A 19,796-nucleotide genomic window follows, 5' to 3' on the forward strand; every position below is an offset into this window, starting at 1 on the left:
CCTCGCGGACGTTACGTCAGGCGAGGGCGGGACACGGAAGGAAGGAGTGGCCTGCCCTGCTGCTGCTTGCCGCGAAGGTGGTGAAAGGAAAGGAAGGAGGCGTTTAAGGTTAGTTAGTTCGGGAGCGACGGCGGGCAGGCCTGACCGGTGGCGCTGGGCCCCCTCCGGAGGCCCGGGCCCAGGGACTTTTGTCCCCCCTGTCCCCCCCTCTCGGAGGCCCTGCATCCATCAGATGTTAAGGGATATCTCATAGATATGTGGTTTGTAATCTCTTCCCCATGTCCCACAAATACCCATGCACATCCCATCGAGGTAAGCCCTGTGTAGCCCCTGCCTGCATCTCCAGATACTTGGCAACATCCCACAAAGGTAAGTCCTGTAGTCTCTTCCACTTAAATGCAGAATATTCTGGAAAATAGTGTTGAGGTAAATCAATTCTGTACCTTCCACAAAAACCCCAAACGGATAAGAAAAATTACCATTATGGAGTTGTTTATCCAGTCATCTCAGTGCTGCCTGTGGAAATATTCAGCTGTCTTTGGCCCACAGCAATGTACATAGTGAACTCATTCATCCCCATTACAGCTCTCTGATTCATGCCCTTCACCCTTGTCTTCTTGTGTTTCAGGCCCACATGGAGGCCGTGCATGCTGACTGGAAGGAGTACCTGAATCTGCTGATCTGTGAGGAAAGCCACTTGAAGTACATGGAGGATTACCATCAGGTAACTAACAGGAGCTGCCAAGTCTCTCTCTAGGAATAAACCCACAGGGTGCCTGTGTGCACTCAGCATTTTGCTAGGAAGATTCTGGCTGTTTTCATGCATTTGTCTTTTTATTAGAATTTGATTGCTTGTAATTCCTTTGTTTATAATAACAAAGGGGTAGAGATTCAGTCAACAGTGGTCAGTGGTTTTCAGCCACCACCAGCTTTATACCCAGGCTCTGGCATTAAATATCCGGGCTATTTGTGGCCGGCTAACACATGTGCGGTTAAAAGTGCAATATTCAGCATTGAGTGGCATAAAGACAGGACTGTGTTTTATGCGGTCCTATTCATGCAGTTACCTTATGTGGGCAACTGCTGAATATCGGCACTTAACCGCATAAGTGCTGACTCCTCCTCCAGCCCACCCACAAAATAGCTAGTTTCGGCTTAGTGCCACTGAATAGATCTGGTTAGTCCTGGACAAGTAATTTAAAAGTCCAGGAGCTGTTTCTGGCTGCTTAAATCACTTTCAGTATTGAACGCAAAGTGGTTCGCAATAAAAATAGTCCAGGATCAGAGCACAACAGACTATCACACAAAAATCTAACAATAATATCAGTACACAGTGAGTTTGATTTTATAACGAGACACCTGTATGAGGAGTCTAAAGAAGGCCACTATTTTGTGAGGACAACAAGGGCACCTATGTACCTTTATAAAATAGGCTCTCAGAACAAGCCCCACTAGCACACAAAGACTGGCTCCCAAATCCTTCTCTGAAAAAAAGTGTACATTTATGGATGTTCTTACCTTATAAATGTATTAGAAAATACACACATATCAGGGGTGGACTGACCATTCAGGCAACTGGGCAGTGCCCGAGGGCCCAGAGGCTCTGCCCGATTGCCTGCCGCCGCAGTAGCAGCACATGGCAGCCCTCCCCGGTCCTACCTTGACCTTGATGGTCTAGTTGCCTCTGCGGGGGCAGGAAGGAATCCCACTCTTTCCTGTCCACTGCCGCTACTCTGCATAGGTTATTATGGAACTTTGTAAGTCTATGTGCTTTGAAAATGAGCACCTTAATCAGCAAAGATAGCTGCATAAAATGCAGTCCTATCTTTTTGCGGTTCTTCATAGCTGGTTATTGCTGAATATCGTACATGACCAGTTGTGTTTTATCTGGCTCCCTATATTGGAAATTCAGTTCTGGAGCCCGGACATGGCCTGGCATTGAATGTCTGGGTTTAACATTGGCAGCGATGAGCCTTTCAAAACAGGAATCAAAGCAGTTTACAAATTACAAATTAAATATCAACGTAAGAAAGAAACCTCCAACAAGTGACAGGAGAGAGAGTAAAAAAGAGGGAGGGAGAGAGATGGGGCGGGGGGGGGGGGGGGGGGGGGAGAGCACACTGCTGAGTGTCAGTCTAACAGCTCATGGAGAGCCACCGAAAGCTAACACAAAAAGGTGAGCCTTTAGGGAAGGCCCAAATCTGGAGTAAGAACTTTCTGCCCTGTGCTCAGCAGGAGGGGAATTCCAGAGGGTAGGTACAGTAAAGAAAAAAGCTAGGTGATACGTCAATTCTAACCTGGAACAATGAATTGAGGGATCAATAGTTTCTTGCGAATGAGTGTAAGGCTCATGCGGTTCTATGAAGGAAAAGAAAGGAGGAAAGGTAAGAGGGATTGCCTGAATGGAGGACTTTATAAGTTAGGGTCAAAATCTTATGTTGAATTCTGTATGGGATCGGGAGCCAGCGATGTTGCTGTAAGAGAGGAGTAACCTGGTTATAATGATGGGCGTGACTGAGCAAGCATATAAAATTGCCTCCAGTAGCCTGGGGCTGCGCACTCATTTCACGGGGAGTGCTGCATTCATCTCTGGAGGCCACATCAGAATAGAAGTAACCCAGAGCATGTGGACCAAAATGGTGTCAGCTAAAACAAGCATGTTACTATGGAGTGGAGGAGTAGCCTAAGTCAGTGCAGTAGACTGAGAACCTGAGGAATTAGGTTTGATTTCCACTGCAGTGGTTTGTGATCCTGGGCAAGTCACTTAACCTTCTATTGTCCCAGGTACAATAAGATTACGAGCCTGCATGAACCATTTTGGTTATACTGCCTTGAGTGAATTCCTTCAAAAAGGCGGTAAATAAATCCTAATAAATAAATAAACACCACAGAAAGACAGTATATCAAATCAATTACTTTTTTACCCTCTACCTAACTTCCTTTCCATCAATATGGCAACTTCTAAACTGTAGAACAGTACCATTTCCAGCCCCCACCCCTCCCAATTTTCCTTTGGCTTGTGTCTATTCATGGAGGTTTTAGCCCTCACTGAAATATTTCTGCCTTGATCACTTGGTGTCTGTTGTGATGTTCCTTTGTGACACACAAACAGGTTGTTGACAGGAATTTCTTTGAACTGAAATGTTTTAGATCTTCCTGTCCAGGTACCATGGAGTCTGTAGTAAGCGTGTGCAGGTTAATTGACTATATTAAATTGTGAGAAATGGCTGAAGGGTAGGGTTGGGATGGGATGAGGGTGGGAGTGGGAGTGTGCAGAGGGAAGATAAACAGGTTGAGTGAGATTACTTCTGCGCCACTTCCTAAGGGCGTTTTCATGTTCAGCATTTCTCCACTGAAAACACTGGTGGTGCCAAAAAGGCAGCTTTGCTCCTCTGCAAGGATTTGTTCAAAGTAAGCAGAGCAGAAGCTCAGTGACAGAGACTCTGTGGGGAATTCATTAACACCACCATTTCCTATATATGTTTAAAAATAAAACTGGAAAAGCTTGCATATGAAATTCAAACTGGATTGGTTACCCTGAGTCCTTTCTGAAGAAAGGTAGTACGTGAAATGGAATTAAAATAAATAAATATAAAGGGCTTTAATTTAACTGTTAAAAATTTAACTGTTAACAGTATAACAATCTAATTTCAAACTCCAGAACTTCTCTAGTGGGCAAATGCTCAAAACGTAACGCCTGCATTCGAGGTGATTAGCGCCAGACTAGCACCATTCTTAGTGAGCCCGGAATGCTCAGAAAGCTCTAGCATGGGAGACAAACTCCGTGCCAAAGATTAGCACAAATAGCTTGCAAATTTAGTCAAATGGATGTTAATGAGGTCATTTTGTATCCCCTCCCAGTGCTCGGAGAAAAGCGCACAAAACAAAGCCGTCCTTACGGCTGAAAACCTGACGCCAGCTTGGAGCAGGAGTTATAGTATTTGAAGAGAGGATTTCTCATGATTTCTTTCTTTAAACTCTGCTGGTTTTGATTTGTTTTGGAAGTGGAAGAAAGCCTGTGGAAGTCTGTAAGCGCCGGTACTAAGAAGTAAACATGCACGAGTCCCGAGCAAAACCAAAAGTGAAAGCACACAGTGGTGCATGTTTGCTGCATTTAAATATAAGCCTTCCAAAAAAAAAAGGAAAAGCTTATATTTAAAGGCACAGGCAGTAATGTGTGCTTTGCGTTCAGATTTGCCTAGCTTATGCGCACAAGAGCTGAGCTTATCACGAAAATCTGTGCATGTGCCAAGCACGTTCCTCCCTTGCTTTCGCTTTTTCAGTGCACATATAATTTGAATACCATTTCCTTTGAGCATTGGCGAGCTAGGTTTCTGCACTGTTCCAGCAGTATGGGTTCTGCGCTGTTGGCTTTACCATGCGAGTTCTGAGCATCAGCCTGTAGATGCAAAAGATTCTAGGAGGCTGCTTAGATTTCCCCTCAGGGTACCCTAAACCCTAATGACCCCTAATGCTTCTGGAAGACTAGGGTTCCTCAACATCCAACTTTCATCTCATCCTCTTTCTGTATTAGTGTCCCCCGTTCCCCAACCTCCACACAGACTAGTACTACTAAACATTTCTAGAGCGCTACTAGGGTTACGCAGCGCTGTACAGTTTAACAAAGAAAGGACAGTCCCTGCTCGAAGGAGCTTACAATCTAAAGGATGAAATGTCAAGTCGGGGCAGTCAAGATTTCCTGAATAGAGGTGTAGTGGTTAGGTGCCGAAGGCGACATTGAAGAGGTGGGCTTTGAGCAAGGATTTGAAGATGGGCAGAGAGGGAAGGAGGGCAGACACATTAACAGTTGACTTCTAGTGCCCACAAACTCGTGTAACCACAAAAAGCTTTGCAGACTTCTGAAAGAATTAAATTCATTGAAGATGTGTATCAACCATCTTCTCTCATCCATACCGATGTACTATGAGCATATTTTCTATATATTTCTCTAAAATATTCTTCCAATAGAAGTACATTTAATATGCACTAGTTATATTTTTCTGTTCTTTTACAAATTTTGCATTTTTTAGAAAGAGCATCACTGAAATGACACACAAAGTTATACCAGTAGCACCAAATGTGTCAGGTTTTAAAAGATATGCACGTGATAGAAACATAGAAACATGACGGCAGATAAAGGCCATATGACCCAACCAGCCTGCTCATCCTCTGTAACCCCTAATTCTTCCTGTTCCTAAGCGATCCCATATGCTTATCCCATGCCTTTTAAAATTCTGGAACAGTCCTAGACTCCACCACCTCCACCGGGAGGCCATTCCATGCCTCCACCACCCTTTCTGTGAAATAATACTTCCTTAGGTTACTCCTAAGCCTATTCCCTCTTAATTTTGTCATATGCCCCCTCATTCCAGAGCTCTCCTTAATTTGAAAAAGGCTCTCTTCCTGTACATAAATGCCCTTGAGATATTTAAACGTTTCTATCATGTCTCCTCTCTCCCTTGTCTCTTCCAGCGTATACATGTTGATGTTCATAAGCCTGTCCCTATAATTTTTGCATTCAAGACCGCTTACTAATTTCGTAGCCGCCCTCTGGACCGACTACATCCTGTTTATATCTTTCCGTAGGTGCGGTCTCCAGAACTGCACGCAGTACTTCAAATGAGGCCTCACCAAAGACTTATACAACGGCACTATCACCTCCTTTTTCCTGCTGGTCATGCCTTTCTTTATGCACCCAAGCATCCGTCTGGCTTTGGCCATCACATTTTCTACCTGTTTGATAATTTTATTTGTTTGTGGGATTATAAGTCCTTTATTATTCTTTTATTTTATTCATGTATAAGTTGTTTATGTATCGCTAAGTTTAGACTAATGATGTTATAAGTTTGTTGATTTGTTTTTTTAGTTATTTTTAGCTTCTAGATTTATATGGCCCCTGAGGTAAGCTTTTGTGCTGAAACACGGCTGTGTCGGGTCATCCTTATGATTTTTACAATAAAGACTTTTACGTTTTGACATCCTCCTTGGACTCGCCTCACTCTTTTCCTTTGCTGCTCACGTTTGCGTGAGGTTTTTCCTCCTCTTGTTTGCCATCTCACTTTCACAATTTCTTGCAGGGCATGAATTCTCTTAAAACATGTTTGACATTTAATTTGAATATATAATTCTGAATTACTGTTTGGTTAGTGCAGGCCCTGTGAAAATTGTTTCCTGATTCTGCATCTTTCATCTTGTTAAGGTCTGGATCACGTCATTGTTTTTGTTTTAATTTTATTTCAGTTCCATAGGGATGCGAAAGATGTCCAAGACTTGTTGAAGAAGGTGAACACAGATTTGGATCAGAAGTACAACCCTGATTTCAAGGACAAGTACCAGCTGGAATCTCTTCTCTGTGACCTAGATGTGAGTGGGAAGCTAGTACTTTGTTTTCAGTAGGGATGTACATTTCATACTGCATGTTCTATTCGTTAGCAGGCCTCAAACTTTATTGAGCATTAAATTGATATAACATGTTAACCTCCAAATTAACACATGTAACATCAATTTGTACACCTTAGAAAGTTCAAATGCATGTTTTTTATTTAAGCACAAAACATAAGGACATAAGAATAGCCATACTGGGTCAAACCGATGGTCCATCCAGCCCAGTATACTGCTTCCAGCAGTGGCTAATTCAGGTCATAAGTACCTGACAGAATCCCAAATAGTAGGCCAAAACAAACCAAAAATTTTCCCTGTGCTCATCTTTATTATTTGAAGCTTTCAGCCATCATGCAGGAGGCTTTCTGTCACAACTTCTCAGAAACAGGGCCTCATGAATGGAACCAACTGCCATTGCCATTGAAATAATCACACTCTGTTGCTTCTTTCAAGAGATTGTTGAAGCGTTTACACCAAGTTTTTGCAGTATCTTGTTGCTTGTTATGGACAGGACTGTATTTAAGATGACCTTTTTATGTTTCTTAGTTTGTGTTTATAATATATTTGGAATTTATGTGCTTGTGTTTGTTGATGTTTATGTTGTATTATGTATGTGACTTGTACCCTGACTTGGGTAAAGGTGGGTTGTGAATAATAAACTATAAACTCTTAGCAGTGTATCACCAGTATCTTCTTTTTGTTTTTATTCATGTATTTGTCTTGCTTGAGAGAATTGTCTTTGACTGCTCACTAACAGGCATCCATATGCTGCTTCTCCCCTCCCCTACAAATTAATAACCACTCATACACTGGTTTCTGGCATACAATATCACAGCTTTGAGGTATATATATATATATATATATATATATATATATATATATATATATATATATATTTACACACAATGACATCATATTCCCAGCTAGTTATCTTCAACAGCTATACCTTTTCCAGGCCTCAGCCTGCTGTACAGGGCCCAGGGCCAGCCAGACTGATGCCATGTTAGCACAGCTATCTGATGCCAGCCCACACTCCTTCCTATAGTGCTTCCACCCAGCCTTCACTGATGGTGCTTACCTCCCATCTTTGCTGGTACTGCGACGCTCATCATATCCCCCTCCACTCCCACCCACCGTCAAGTTTACTGGCTCTGGGAACTGCCACAGCCTAGGGAAAGTGATTCCCCTCCTCTAGGCCCCCAAAATGAAGCTGCAACCTTGCTTATATTGATCCCAGCACCCTATCGATTGTGTCCTGCATTGCCATGTTGAATATGTCGTTCCCAGTGTCTGACAGATAAACACCATCAGTGTGGTACAAACCCTTGGTCTTTAGCTGCTACCTAATGTCATCTGCAGAAAAAATCCCTGATTTTCTTGTTGACTTGTTTTTCTCCCTTTGTCCTCTTTTTGTCACTTTTGTTTAGCAATCATCCTTTTCTGTCTGCCCATATGGATTGTCTTCCTTGTCATAATTTTGTTTGCACTTGGTGCCATCCTCACTTGTTTTGCTTGTAGCTGATCTTCTTGTCACCTCTCGCTTGGACTATTGCAATTTACTTCTCACTGGTCTTCCGCTCAGCCATCTCTCTCCTCTCCAATCTGTTCAAAATTCTGTGCCACGACTTATTTTCCGCCAGAATCGTTATACCCACACTAGTCACTTCACTGGCTCCCTGTCCACTTCCGCATTCAGTTTAAACTTCTCGTACTGACCTTTAAATGCATCCACTCTGCAGCCCCCCATTACCTCTCCACTCTCATCTCTCCCTACATTCTTCCCCATGAACTCCGCTCACTGGACAAATCTCTCTTGCCGTCCCTCTTCTCCTCCACTGCTAACTCCAGGCTTCGCTCCTTTTCTCTCGCAGCACCTTATGCTTGGAATAGACTTCCTGGACCTATACATCTAGCTCCATCTCTACCTGTTTTCAAATCTATGCTGAAAACCCACCTTTTCACTAATGCTTTTTAGCTCCTAGCCACTACTCAATTGCCCTCCCCTTGTCCCTTCCTTCCTTTCTTCTCACCCATTACTTCCCTCACCCGTAACTGTCTTGTCTGTCTGTATTATTTAGATTGTAAGCTCTTTGAGCAGGGACTGTCTCTTTGTATCAGGTGTTCAGCGCTGCGTGCGTCTGGTAGCACTATACAAATGCTAATAATAATAATCTTCTTCTCTCTGGTTTATTTATTTAGTAGGATTTATTTACCGCCTTTTTGAAGGAATTGTCTGCTTTCAGCCTTTGTTTATGGATGACCTTTATTTTTTCCATCAGGATCAAGAGAAAGCCCTAGATAAATATGACGAGGTGGTTAAATCATTACAGAAACGGAGTCACCAGGTGATTCCTCTCAAATATCGCCGGGAGACACCCTTGAAGCCTATCCCCGTGGAAGCACTCTGTGACTTTGATTGTGAACAGGTAACACTAGGAGACCAGACCGTGAAATAGCAAGAGTTCTGCTGCCTTATTATAATAACCTTTACAGGTCAGCAGGTCGATCAGAGCACCTTTTTGCTACTTGGATGTGATTGAAACAGGTCTAAATACAAACATCCTTCTTTTTTTGACTTGGATGTGTCTTCCTGTTCTATTATCATTGAAAGATGGCCCCACCCTAGCCCCACCCCCAACACGCCTTCTTGCTAATTTGACAAAGTCAGTGAAAATGTCCAAATTCTGCCTTTTAAAAATCACAATGTAGACATTTTTGGCGGATAGACGTGTTTTGGGCCATTTTGAGACGTCGTGTCTGCTTCGAAAATGAGCTCTATGGTGTCACATGAGAAAAGTGGAGCAGTTAGTTTGGAGGAGTGAAAGTAGCTGTGGAAATTTCATTTGGAAATTACATTTCCATACATACTTTCATGTGCGCTCTTGGTAATTCTTTCCAGGCAGGTACAAATTACCTAGGTACTAATGTACTTGGTTGCGTGCTCCAGCTCAGGAGTTTCCCTGTGAAAATGAACCTGCAGTCCCCACTATGTGGGGTTTCAAAATTGCCCTGTCCAGCTATTTTAAAAAAATACTTCCTTGATTGGAAAGGAATTGTATTCTTGTTTATTCTCATAGTTTGACTAGTTATGTTTATCCTGATAAATAAATATCATACCAAAAAACCTTCCAAGACCTTTGGAAGGTTTTTTGGCGGCCGATGATGAAGAGTTGATCTCATTGATCTGTTTAGCTCTAAAGGATTGATATTGTGCTGGAGCTCTTTGAGGCCTTTTTCCTTCCTGGTCCATGGCAAAGATTTGATGCCAATAACTTCTACCTTATCTGAAGTACATAATACATATGATACATATTTTGTGTCTGTGGAAATCATTTGTTTATATTGTAAGAGATTAATTGTTTCCACACCCAATTTGTAAATTGTTTAGTGTATCCTGATAAATAGCCATTAAATGCTATCATGTCCCCCCCCCCCCCCCCCCCCCCCCCCCGTATGCCTGTAGTGAGCATCCCTTGTCTAGCTATCACCCAAGAAGCTGTTCTCTTATTGAAAATATTTCCTTTACTAGGGAAAAATTTCCCGTGGTTCCCAGTATACCCTGAACAGAAACAAAGGTGAGATGTGGGAAGTGATGGACAGTTCGGGAAATAAATTGGATGCCCCTTCAGTTTGCTTTATGATCCCCCCTACAGACCCTGAAGCCATCTCTCTCATGGACAGGTACGTTCTGACAGGGAGAAGCAGCTGCTGTCCAAAGCAGGAAAGGACCAAAAGCAGGATTGGGGGGAATTGAGGGAAAATGCGGGAGAGGAGGCATATTAGAGAGAGAGAGAGATAGAAAGAGAATGGGTGAAGGCACAGGGGGACACAGGGAGAGAAAGAGAAAATGGGTGAATGCACAGGGAGAGAGAGAGAGAATGGATGAAGGCACAGGGGGGGCACGGAGAGAGAAATAGAGAGAGAATGGGCGAAGGCACGGGGGGGCACAGAGAGAGAGAGAGAATGGGTGAAGGCACAGGGGGGCACAGAGAGAGAGAGAATGGGTGAAGACCCCCCCCCCCCCATGCTACAGTACCTGTTCAATGGCTGATAGTGTAGCTGAAGCCCCACCAGCTGATGAAATCCATTTCTTGAGTCACCCCCTTCCTCCTCATACTGTCTCAGGAGCAAGGAAGTCAGCGGGGTGCCTCCAGCCACCAAATCTTGCACTCCTCAAACATGTTTAGTTTGTGCATAAACTGAACATGCTCAGGGAGTGCCAGCATTGGCGACTGGAGGCAACCCCGCTGACTTCCTTGCTGCTCAGGCAGCACAAAGAGGAAAGGGGACACTTTGGCAGTAGATTTCTTCGACTGGCTTCGGCATTCCCACCAGCAAAGGTATGATATCTAATGTGGGGGGAGAGGGAGGGAGAGGAAATGTGCCCCCTCCCACCCATCCTTGTACCCCACCTCATGAACAGCTGGCAATGGCCCAACTTTAATCGCACAATTAATCGCACAATTAACAGCGGATGAAAATAGCCAAAAATGAAATGGCCGTGTGAAATGGCCGTGTGGTAAGTTTGCACTTGCCATGTGGCCATTTTGGAGGGGGGGGGGAACACTTACTGCCATCCATTGAGGTGGCGATAAGGGCTCCCGCGCTAACCTGGCAGTAACTGGGCAGTGATTACCGTCAGGTAACCCCATGCGGAGATATTTTTTCAATATTTCTGTTAGTGCCAGATGTGGCGCTTGCTGAGGATGGAACTACCCGCCGTCACCCGCATTAGGCCGACAGTAGTTCTGGGTTGCCACCCGGCAAGCCTTTAGTAAAAGGGCCCCTTATTCCCCCCCCCCCCCCCCCCCCCCCCCAAGTAGATATCTGACTCTAACCATTGAGTTCCTAGGTCACTCTCCCTTCCTGAGAGAATGATTGTGTGATACAGATACAGCCTACAAAAGACTGAGTTGGGAGGTTTCTTTGCATGAGTGGGACAGACAGAAACAATGGGCACAATACAAACGGCCCACAAAGCCTCTTCCTTTTTTCTCATTTGCAGCATTGCCAGTCAGCACCGGAGTGTGAAACAGAAGGTGACTGGTTGTAAGAACACCTTAGCCCACCGGTATGAAGATGTGAGAAATGATACCAGCGGAGGTAGGCACTGGCAGACCTGACTATTCTTCCTGTCTCTGGGCCACATGGGTGTAACATGGGCAGGGAGAATGAGATACCAGCCTTTTGGATAATAAGCAGCCACCCTCCCCCTAAAAATTCTGCATAATGTTTCAACAAGAGAGACCTTGCAGAAATGCAAAGATGAAGCTTTGATTAAAAATATTAAAACATCTCAAATAGATCTCATTCAGGGATGATTTGGGTGCTGCGTAGGCATAGACATGTTGAAAGGGGTTGTAAAGGTAGACATTGACAACAGCCCTCTGATAAAATGAACCTTTTCTGTTTCCTGGATTCCCCTTCAATTGGAGTTTGGGAAGGCATTGAGCTTTATTTTAGATAGGTCATGTTGTAATGCCTAACAGAGTGTTTGCACAAGTAGGGTGAGCTCAGAATTAGTATGCAGAAAAGTGCATTTAAAATAAACTTTAATTTCATGCAAAGAAAGTGTTTCTTTTTCTTTCCCTCAGGGGCTGATGCAGAAAGCAGCTCAGCATCTACCGCAAAATTAGCAAGACAAAAATACTGAGGTATACTGTATGTAGTGAGCATGCAAATTATGCCACTTTAAAAACATGGCAGTAATCTGCAGTTCATTGCAAAATGTCATCCTTCCTGTCAGTGGCTGAGCAATGATTGGCTCATGCACCAACAGGAAGGGTGACATTTAAAAAAAAAGATTGCTGTAAGTCTGCATCAGCCCGCTCTTCATCCCCCCACACCCAGACTGATCTCCTTCCCCACCTGTCCAACTCGACTGTACCACTGTCCCTCCCCCCCTCATGTTTAAAAAACTGTCCCTGGTGCCTAGCATCATCCCATCTACCCCCCCCCCCCAAAAAAAAAAATGACCAACCTCTCACTCCAACTTTAAAATGCCCTGGTGTCTAGTAGCTACCCTTTCTCCCTCCCTCTCTTGCCAACCTGAACCCCTTTTCCCTTCCAAAAAAGTATTCTCTTGCATCTAGTGACCCCTTCCTTCCATCAATTCCATTTTGAAAAATGGCAGTGCCCGACCCTGCATGGTGCATCCTAGGATGTCAGAAAACAAAAGGATCTGAATGTGAAATCACCAATATAATACCAGTAATGTTCAGAGTTTTCAGAAGAAGCAGGAGTAGAAAATGGAGAAAAGACCTCAGTGAGTCCTGATGCTGCAGCTAGAACAAGTATCTAAATCAAGGGAAAACATCACAGGTCAGAAAAACTCCATATATTCACATGTGCAAATGTCCACCAATCAAACTTTCAAAAAAACAATTTATCAATTATTTAAATCAATTTTCATCAAGAGAAAATCAAACAGTACTTAGTTTTCAAACTATAGATGCACGCAGTGCCCTAAAATCTTCAAACTCTCACTGCTTCTGATGCAAATTTGAAAAGTGCAACACTGGCCGGAACAGCAGTTATTTCAGCATAATCCACAAAAGATGCTCAAAAAAATCGCCACCTTGGATTCCTGACAAAGGCTCTGTTTTGCTCTCGCTGCTTCAGGGGAACCACTACAGCAGAACAAAAAATACCCAATCTGCTGCTGAAACAAAAAATAATTATTTAAACAATGCTAAAGAAATACTCACACTGTTGCCACAACCACCACTGCCAAAAATGCATTTCAAAATGGCTGCTTAGAAGTGACAGAGGCTTCTTATAGCAGGGGCGTAGCCAGACACCCAATTTTGGGTGGGCCTGGGCTCAAGATGGGTGGACAGAAGAACCCACCCCATCCCATAGGTGATTTGGTCTCTCCTCTCGCCTGCATGCCATATGTTCTCTCAAATATCCCTCCTCTCCTGCACTCCTTTTAAATTTCAGATTTCAGTTAGGAGCAACTAATACACACTACTCATGTAGGCCCCACATCCTTCCCACTGATGCAGCTTCCAGTTCCGCATAGGCGGGAATACGTCAGAGGGACTCTGTGGGGCCGGTGTAAGCAGTATGTATCAGTCGCTGCTTCCTGCAGGCGAAGATCTGCTATTTATAAGGTATGCAGGAGGGACAGTTGTTGGGAGTTTTCAGCTTGGAATCTCTGCCGGCCACATCATAGGTGTGCTGCTACTGGTGGGCCTGAGCTCAAAGTGGGTGGGCCTGGGCCCACCCAAGCCCACCCTTGGCTACGCCACTGTCTTATAGGGCAAGAAAAACCCTCTCTCACCAATATGCTCTAACCGATCACAATCATCAAAGTCAGAAAAAAGCTTTGCATTCAATGTTAAAATTCAAACCTGTTGGTTCACATGAACAAAGTAAAAAAATTTGCTTCTGCTCATGGTGAAAAAGACAGCATTTAAAGGTCCACCCCCCCCCCCCCCCCCGACACATGGAGGGTGCAAGCTGTTCCACAACCCAACCAAGTTGTCTCGGCGGATAACTGGTCATTTTCAGCGGCATTTAACCGGTTATCCCAAAAAAAAGCCGGTGATGTTGGGGGCATTCCAGGGGCGTGACCAGTTAAGTCCCAATATTCGGAACTTAACCAGCTAGGCTTAGTTGGCAAATAAGGCCTCATGAAAATCAGGCCTATCCTTGCTAAACCATGTCCAGTTACAGTGGTGGAAATAAGTATTTGATCCCTTGCTGATTTTGTAAGTTTGCCCACTGACAAAGACATGAGCAGCCCATAATTGAAGGGTAGGTTATTGGTAACAGTGAGAGATAGCACATCACAAATTAAATCCGGGAAAATCACATTGTGGAAAGTATATGAATTTATTTGCATTCTGCAGAGGGAAATAAGTATTTGATCCCCCACCAACCAGTAAGAGATCTGGCCCCTACAGACCAGGTAGATGCTCCAAATCAACTCGTTACCTGCATGACAGACAGCTGTCGGCAATGGTCACCTGTATGAAAGACACCTGTCCACAGACTCAGTGAATCAGTCAGACTCTAACCTCTACAAAATGGCCAAGAGCAAGGAGCTGTCTAAGGATGTCAGGGACAAGATCATACACCTGCACAAGGCTGGAATGGGCTACAAAACCATCAGTAAGACGCTGGGCGAGAAGGAGACAACTGTTGGTGCCATAGTAAGAAAATGGAAGAAGTACAAAATGACTGTCAATCGACAAAGATCTGGGGCTCCACGCAAAATCTCACCTCGTGGGGTATCCTTGATCATGAGGAAGGTTAGAAATCAGCCTACAACTACAAGGGGGGAACTTGTCAATGATCTCAAGGCAGCTGGGACCACTGTCACCACGAAAACCATTGGTAACACATTACGACATAACGGATTGCAATCCTGCAGTGCCCGCAAGGTCCCCCTGCTCCGGAAGGCACATGTGACGGCCCGTCTGAAGTTGCCAGTGAACACCTGGATGATGCCGAGAGTGATTGGGAGAAGGTGCTGTGGTCAGATGAGACAAAATTGAGCTCTTTGGCATGAACTCAACTCGCCGTGTTTGGAGGAAGAGAAATGCTGCCTATGACCCAAAGAACACCGTCCCCACTGTCAAGCATGGAGGTGGAAATGTTATGTTTTGGGGGTGTTTCTCTGCTAAGGGCACAGGACTACTTCACCACATCAATGGGAGAATGGATGGGGCCATGTACCGTACAATTCTGAGTGACAACCTCCTTCCCTCCGCCAGGGCCTTAAAAATGGGTCGTGGCTGGGTCTTCCAGCACGACAATGACCCAAAACATACAGCCAAGGCAACAAAGGAGTGGCTCAGGAAGAAGCACATTAGGGGTCATGGAGTGGCCTAGCCAGTCACCAGACCTTAATCCCATTGAAAACTTATGGAGGGAGCTGAAGCTGCGAGTTGCCAAGCGACAGCCCAGAACTCTTAATGATTTAGAGATGATCTGCAAAGAGGAGTGGACCAAAATTCCTCCTGACATGTGTGCAAACCTCATCATCAACTACAGAAGAAGTCTGACCGCTGTGCTTGCCAACAAGGGTTTTGCCACCAAGTATTAGGTCTTGTTTGCCAGAGGGATTAAATACTTATTTCCCTCTGCAGAATGCAAATAAATTCATATACTTTCCACAATGTGATTTTCCGGATTTAATTTGTGATGTGCTATCTCTCACTGTTACCAATAACCTACCCTTCAATTATGGGCTGCTCATGTCTTTGTCAGTGGGCAAACTTACAAAATCAGCAAGGGATCAAATACTTATTTCCACCACTGTAAGTCTGGGTATTGACTTAACAGGTCATATGCTTGCCAGCTTTGATAAACCCAGATATTCAGTGCCGGTCACCGGAAATGGCCTGGCTTTTCCAAGTAACCCAAAAACAAATCTACTATTGTTAAAAAAAAAAATTACTACTATTATTGAAAGGTGTTACTGCAAGATGCTGCAAAAACTGGATGATCCCTGTTTTCAAAATGATGTCATTCGGGAAGTGATTATTAAGATCATTTAGCAAAATGGTTTTAGCAAGAAGATAAAGTTGCGATTACATATTGTGATAAATAAGGCATAGCATTGGCTAAGGGAGTTTCCTAATAAAGGTTGGACAAATGTGGTTTCAGAGGTCATGTTAAAAGTTTAAACAATTACACAGTATTTTGAAACTATTAAGGGGTTTCTGTTTTTTTCTGGACACGTGTATATTTTACTTATTGGATTTATTTCACACCTTTGTCAGTAGTAGCTCAGGTGAGTTACATTCAGGTATGGTAGGGTATTTCCCTGTCCTCACAGGGCTGACAAGTTTGTACTTGAAGCAATGCAGGGTTAAGTGACTTGCCCACAATCACAAGGAGCAGCAGTGGGATTTGAACTGGATTCTGTGGTTGTTAGACCAGTGCTCCAACCACTTCAAAGAAAGTGTGCACTCTTATAGGCAAACCACATTTGTTTGAACTGGATGTCCTCCTTAAACTCATCCTTTTTGCATTCTCTTCCAGATGCTCAAGATGTGCAGGAAGACAGCTACGTGCAGGCCTGGACCAAAGTGAACAATGTACCTGGACAAGCAAGAGAAGGTGATCACCTCCCGCCTGCGTCCTCACCTGGAGCAGAAAGAAGCGTGCAGTCCAGGACAGCGCAGAGCGCCTGAGGACTTAAAGGTGACGGAAATGTGATGCAGAGCTGGAGGGAATGTTTGAGATATCTTGAATATATCTAATCATAGTCACAAGAAAAGGTCAATCAGATCTTTGGCAAAGAAGAATACCTGCCCCAGATGTCTCTTTGAGATAGTCAGAAAATGGGAACAATTGTGCTTGTGCCCTGATAAAAGTTTAATCCACAAATAATTACCCTACAACCACCACTAAAGTTTTTTCAAAGTTTTGAAACCATCAGAAAATGAAAGTTTATACAATATCTATTGGACTAATTGTCCTACTGTCTCAGTACTGTGACTGTAAAGTGATTGGATGGAGTTGGATGACATTATTATGATGTCACAATCGAATCCTGAAACTTCAGTTATTCTAGTAAAAGTTTAAACGTTATTAGGGGAGGAGGGTGCCAGATTGACATCTTGCCTCAGTTCCCAAAATACTCTTTGTTAAGTGATGGGTACTGAGAAAGAAAGGGAAGAGGCATTTATTTTCACTCATTAATGCAGGATCTGGCTTAGTCTGAGACAGCGAGCGGTAATATTCCTTCAAAAGCTTTTCCCAATAGTGCTGTGATTTTGTGTACATGCTCTTCTTCTAAGTCTGTTTCTAATGCACAGCTGGTGCAATGATTAAGATGAGTGATTAGAAGCCAGCCGATATTCAGCGCTAATTGAGTGGCCAGGAATGGCTCCTGGCTGGTTAAATAGCACTTAACTGGTTATCCATGAATATTCTTCGGGAGATAGCTGGTTATCTCCCGCTGAATATTTGCGGTCAGCACATTGCAGCTAACCGGTTATTTCGAGCGATATAACCAGCTATCCGCGAATATTCAGTGCTTCACCGGCCAAGGTAAGCGGGCTGAATTGGGTCGCCAAAATAACAGGCCTAAGTTTGGCTGCTATAAACTTAACTGGCCAGTGGTGATATTAACTTAGTTGGTTAAGTTTATAGCGGCCAAAGAAAAAACCCTGGATATTCAATGCCGGTCTCCAGAAATGGCCCGACATTGAATATCTGGGTTCAGGGCCAACTGCGGGACTCAGCCGGGCCTGCAAGTTGAATATCATCCCCAAGTTGGCAAAGTGGTATCATTTTTATGGTTTATAATGAGATAGGAATCCCAGATCTTTATGTCCTTTTGAGTTAATTGCAAATTATCTTAAGATTTTTAAATTCAAAAGTCTTATGTTTCTGGATTGTTTTAAAAAGTTCTCTTAATATTCTGACCATAAAATCACTGATACAGTGCTGGTCCTGGTAAGTGCTCTCCCACAGAAGTGTCACTTTGGTTTCCTTTGTGGCTACTAATTTTATGTCTGTGTGAATCGATTATTGTTTTTAGAGGGCGACTGAATTTCGGTTTTGGTTTCAGCTTCAGCGCCAAAACTGGCCCGAAAATTGGATTTGACCATATTTTGGTTTGGCATAAGTACATAAGGATTGCCATACTGGGACAGACCAAAGGTCCGTCAAAGCCCAGCATCCTGTTTCCAACAGTGGCCAATCAAGGTCACAAATACCTGGCAAGATGCAAAAATAGTACAAAACATTTTATGCTGCTTATCCCAGAAATAAGCAGTGGAGTCTTCCCATTTTAATAGTGGTCTATGGACTTTTCCTTTAGGAAGCTGTCCAAACCTATTTTAAATCCCGCTAAGCTAACCGCCTTTACCACATTCTTTGGCAACGAATTCCAGAGTTTAATTACACGTTGAGTGAAGAAAATGTTTTTCTCTGATTCGTTTTAAATTTACTTTTCGTAGCTGCATCGAATGCCCCCTAGTCCTATTATTTTTGGAAAGAGTAAACAGACGCTTCATGTCTACCCTTTCACTCCACTCATTATTTATAGACCTCCATCATATATCCCCTCAGCTGTCTTTTCTCCAAGCTGAAGAGCCCTAGCCGCTTTAGCCTTTCCTCATTGGGAAGTCGTCCTATCCCCTTTATCATTTTTGTCGCCCTTCTCTGCACCTTTTCTAATTCCACTATATCTTTTTGAGATGCGGTGACCAGAATTGAACACAATATTTGAAGTGCGGTCGCATCATAGAGCAATACAAAGGCATTATAACAGCCTCATTTTTGTTTTCCATTCCTTTCCTAATAATACCTATCATTCTGTTTGCTTTCTTAGCTGCCGCAGCACACTGAAAAGAAGGTTTTAACGTAATCATCAAGGACGACACCTAGATCCCTTTCATGGTTGGTGACTCCTAACATAGAACCTTGCATTACATAGCTATCATTCGGGTTCCTCTTTCCCACATGCATCACTTTGCACTTGCTCACATTAAACGTCATCTTCCATTTAGATGCCTAGTCTCCCAGTCTCGTAAGGTCCTCTTGTAATTTTTCACAATCCTCTCGTGAAAAATTACAAGAGGACCTTATGAGACTGGGAGACTGGACATCTAAATGGCAGATGACATTTAATGTGTGCAAGTGCAAAGTGATGCATGTGGGAAAGAGGAACGTGAATTATAGCTACATAATGCAAGGTTCTATGTTAGGAGTCACCGACCAAGAAAGGGATCTAGGTGAAATTGAAACACTCCCTGACCAAAAGCAATGACCACTATCTGCCCCCCTCCAATCATAAGCATCACCCTCTCACCACCTATAGGCCCTCCTTGGGCCTACTTTAGAAATTCTGGTAGTCTAGTGGCCTACCTGTGCTCCAGCCCAGCTCCACATTCAAAGTGGTTGCTGAAACCTCCTACAGCAGTCTCATGGCAGCCATTTTGAGATTGAACTCAGTCTGTGCAGGAGCGACTGGCAATCGCACCTTCCCAACTAGGCCACTATATCATCAGGGTTTCCAAGGTAGGCTCAGGGAGGGCATACGGGTGTTGGGAGGGTGTCACCTTTGGACGGTGGAGGTTGGAGGGAAATGGCTTTCTTCCAGAGGGACCTTGGAACTGGCTTCTGTTGGGGGGGCCTGGGTGGTATGCAGTCCACTTTTGGTCAGCCATACCATACCGGTTTCAATTTCAGCTTCAGCCAAAACTGTGGCAAATTTCGGCTGCAGATTTAGTTTCATTCAGGCCTGTCTGTCGAACACGGCACCCTTCTTCACATTTTCTACATTGAATGATGTATACTAAATTATAGGAAGAGCATGAGCAGGTTCCTTTTATGCCGAGTTTTCCCCATGTGGGTAACTGTGAGGTCCTGTGATTTGTGCTGGTGGTACAATTTGCAGCTTGCAATATCGCAGGGACTTATGCCAGCTCCTTGTGACTCTGGGCAAG

At 43.8% G+C, this 19,796-nt stretch overlaps 1 protein-coding gene across 1 annotated transcript in view; it reads left to right on the forward strand.

The window, feature by feature from the left end:
- The window catches only part of LOC115476056 (periplakin-like), a 172,100-nt gene that overhangs the window by 85,421 nt on the left and 66,883 nt on the right, over positions 1 to 19,796 (forward strand). The window contains exons 9-14 of the mRNA XM_030212182.1: positions 629 to 724; positions 6,241 to 6,363; positions 8,661 to 8,807; positions 9,911 to 10,062; positions 11,387 to 11,484; positions 16,378 to 16,455. Coding sequence (XP_030068042.1) covers positions 629 to 724; positions 6,241 to 6,363; positions 8,661 to 8,807; positions 9,911 to 10,062; positions 11,387 to 11,484; positions 16,378 to 16,455 — 694 coding nt within the window. The remainder of the gene's footprint in view (positions 1 to 628; positions 725 to 6,240; positions 6,364 to 8,660; positions 8,808 to 9,910; positions 10,063 to 11,386; positions 11,485 to 16,377; positions 16,456 to 19,796) is intronic.

This window comes from Microcaecilia unicolor, chromosome 8, assembly GCF_901765095.1.
Source record: "Microcaecilia unicolor chromosome 8, aMicUni1.1, whole genome shotgun sequence".
NCBI lineage: Eukaryota > Metazoa > Chordata > Amphibia > Gymnophiona > Siphonopidae > Microcaecilia > Microcaecilia unicolor.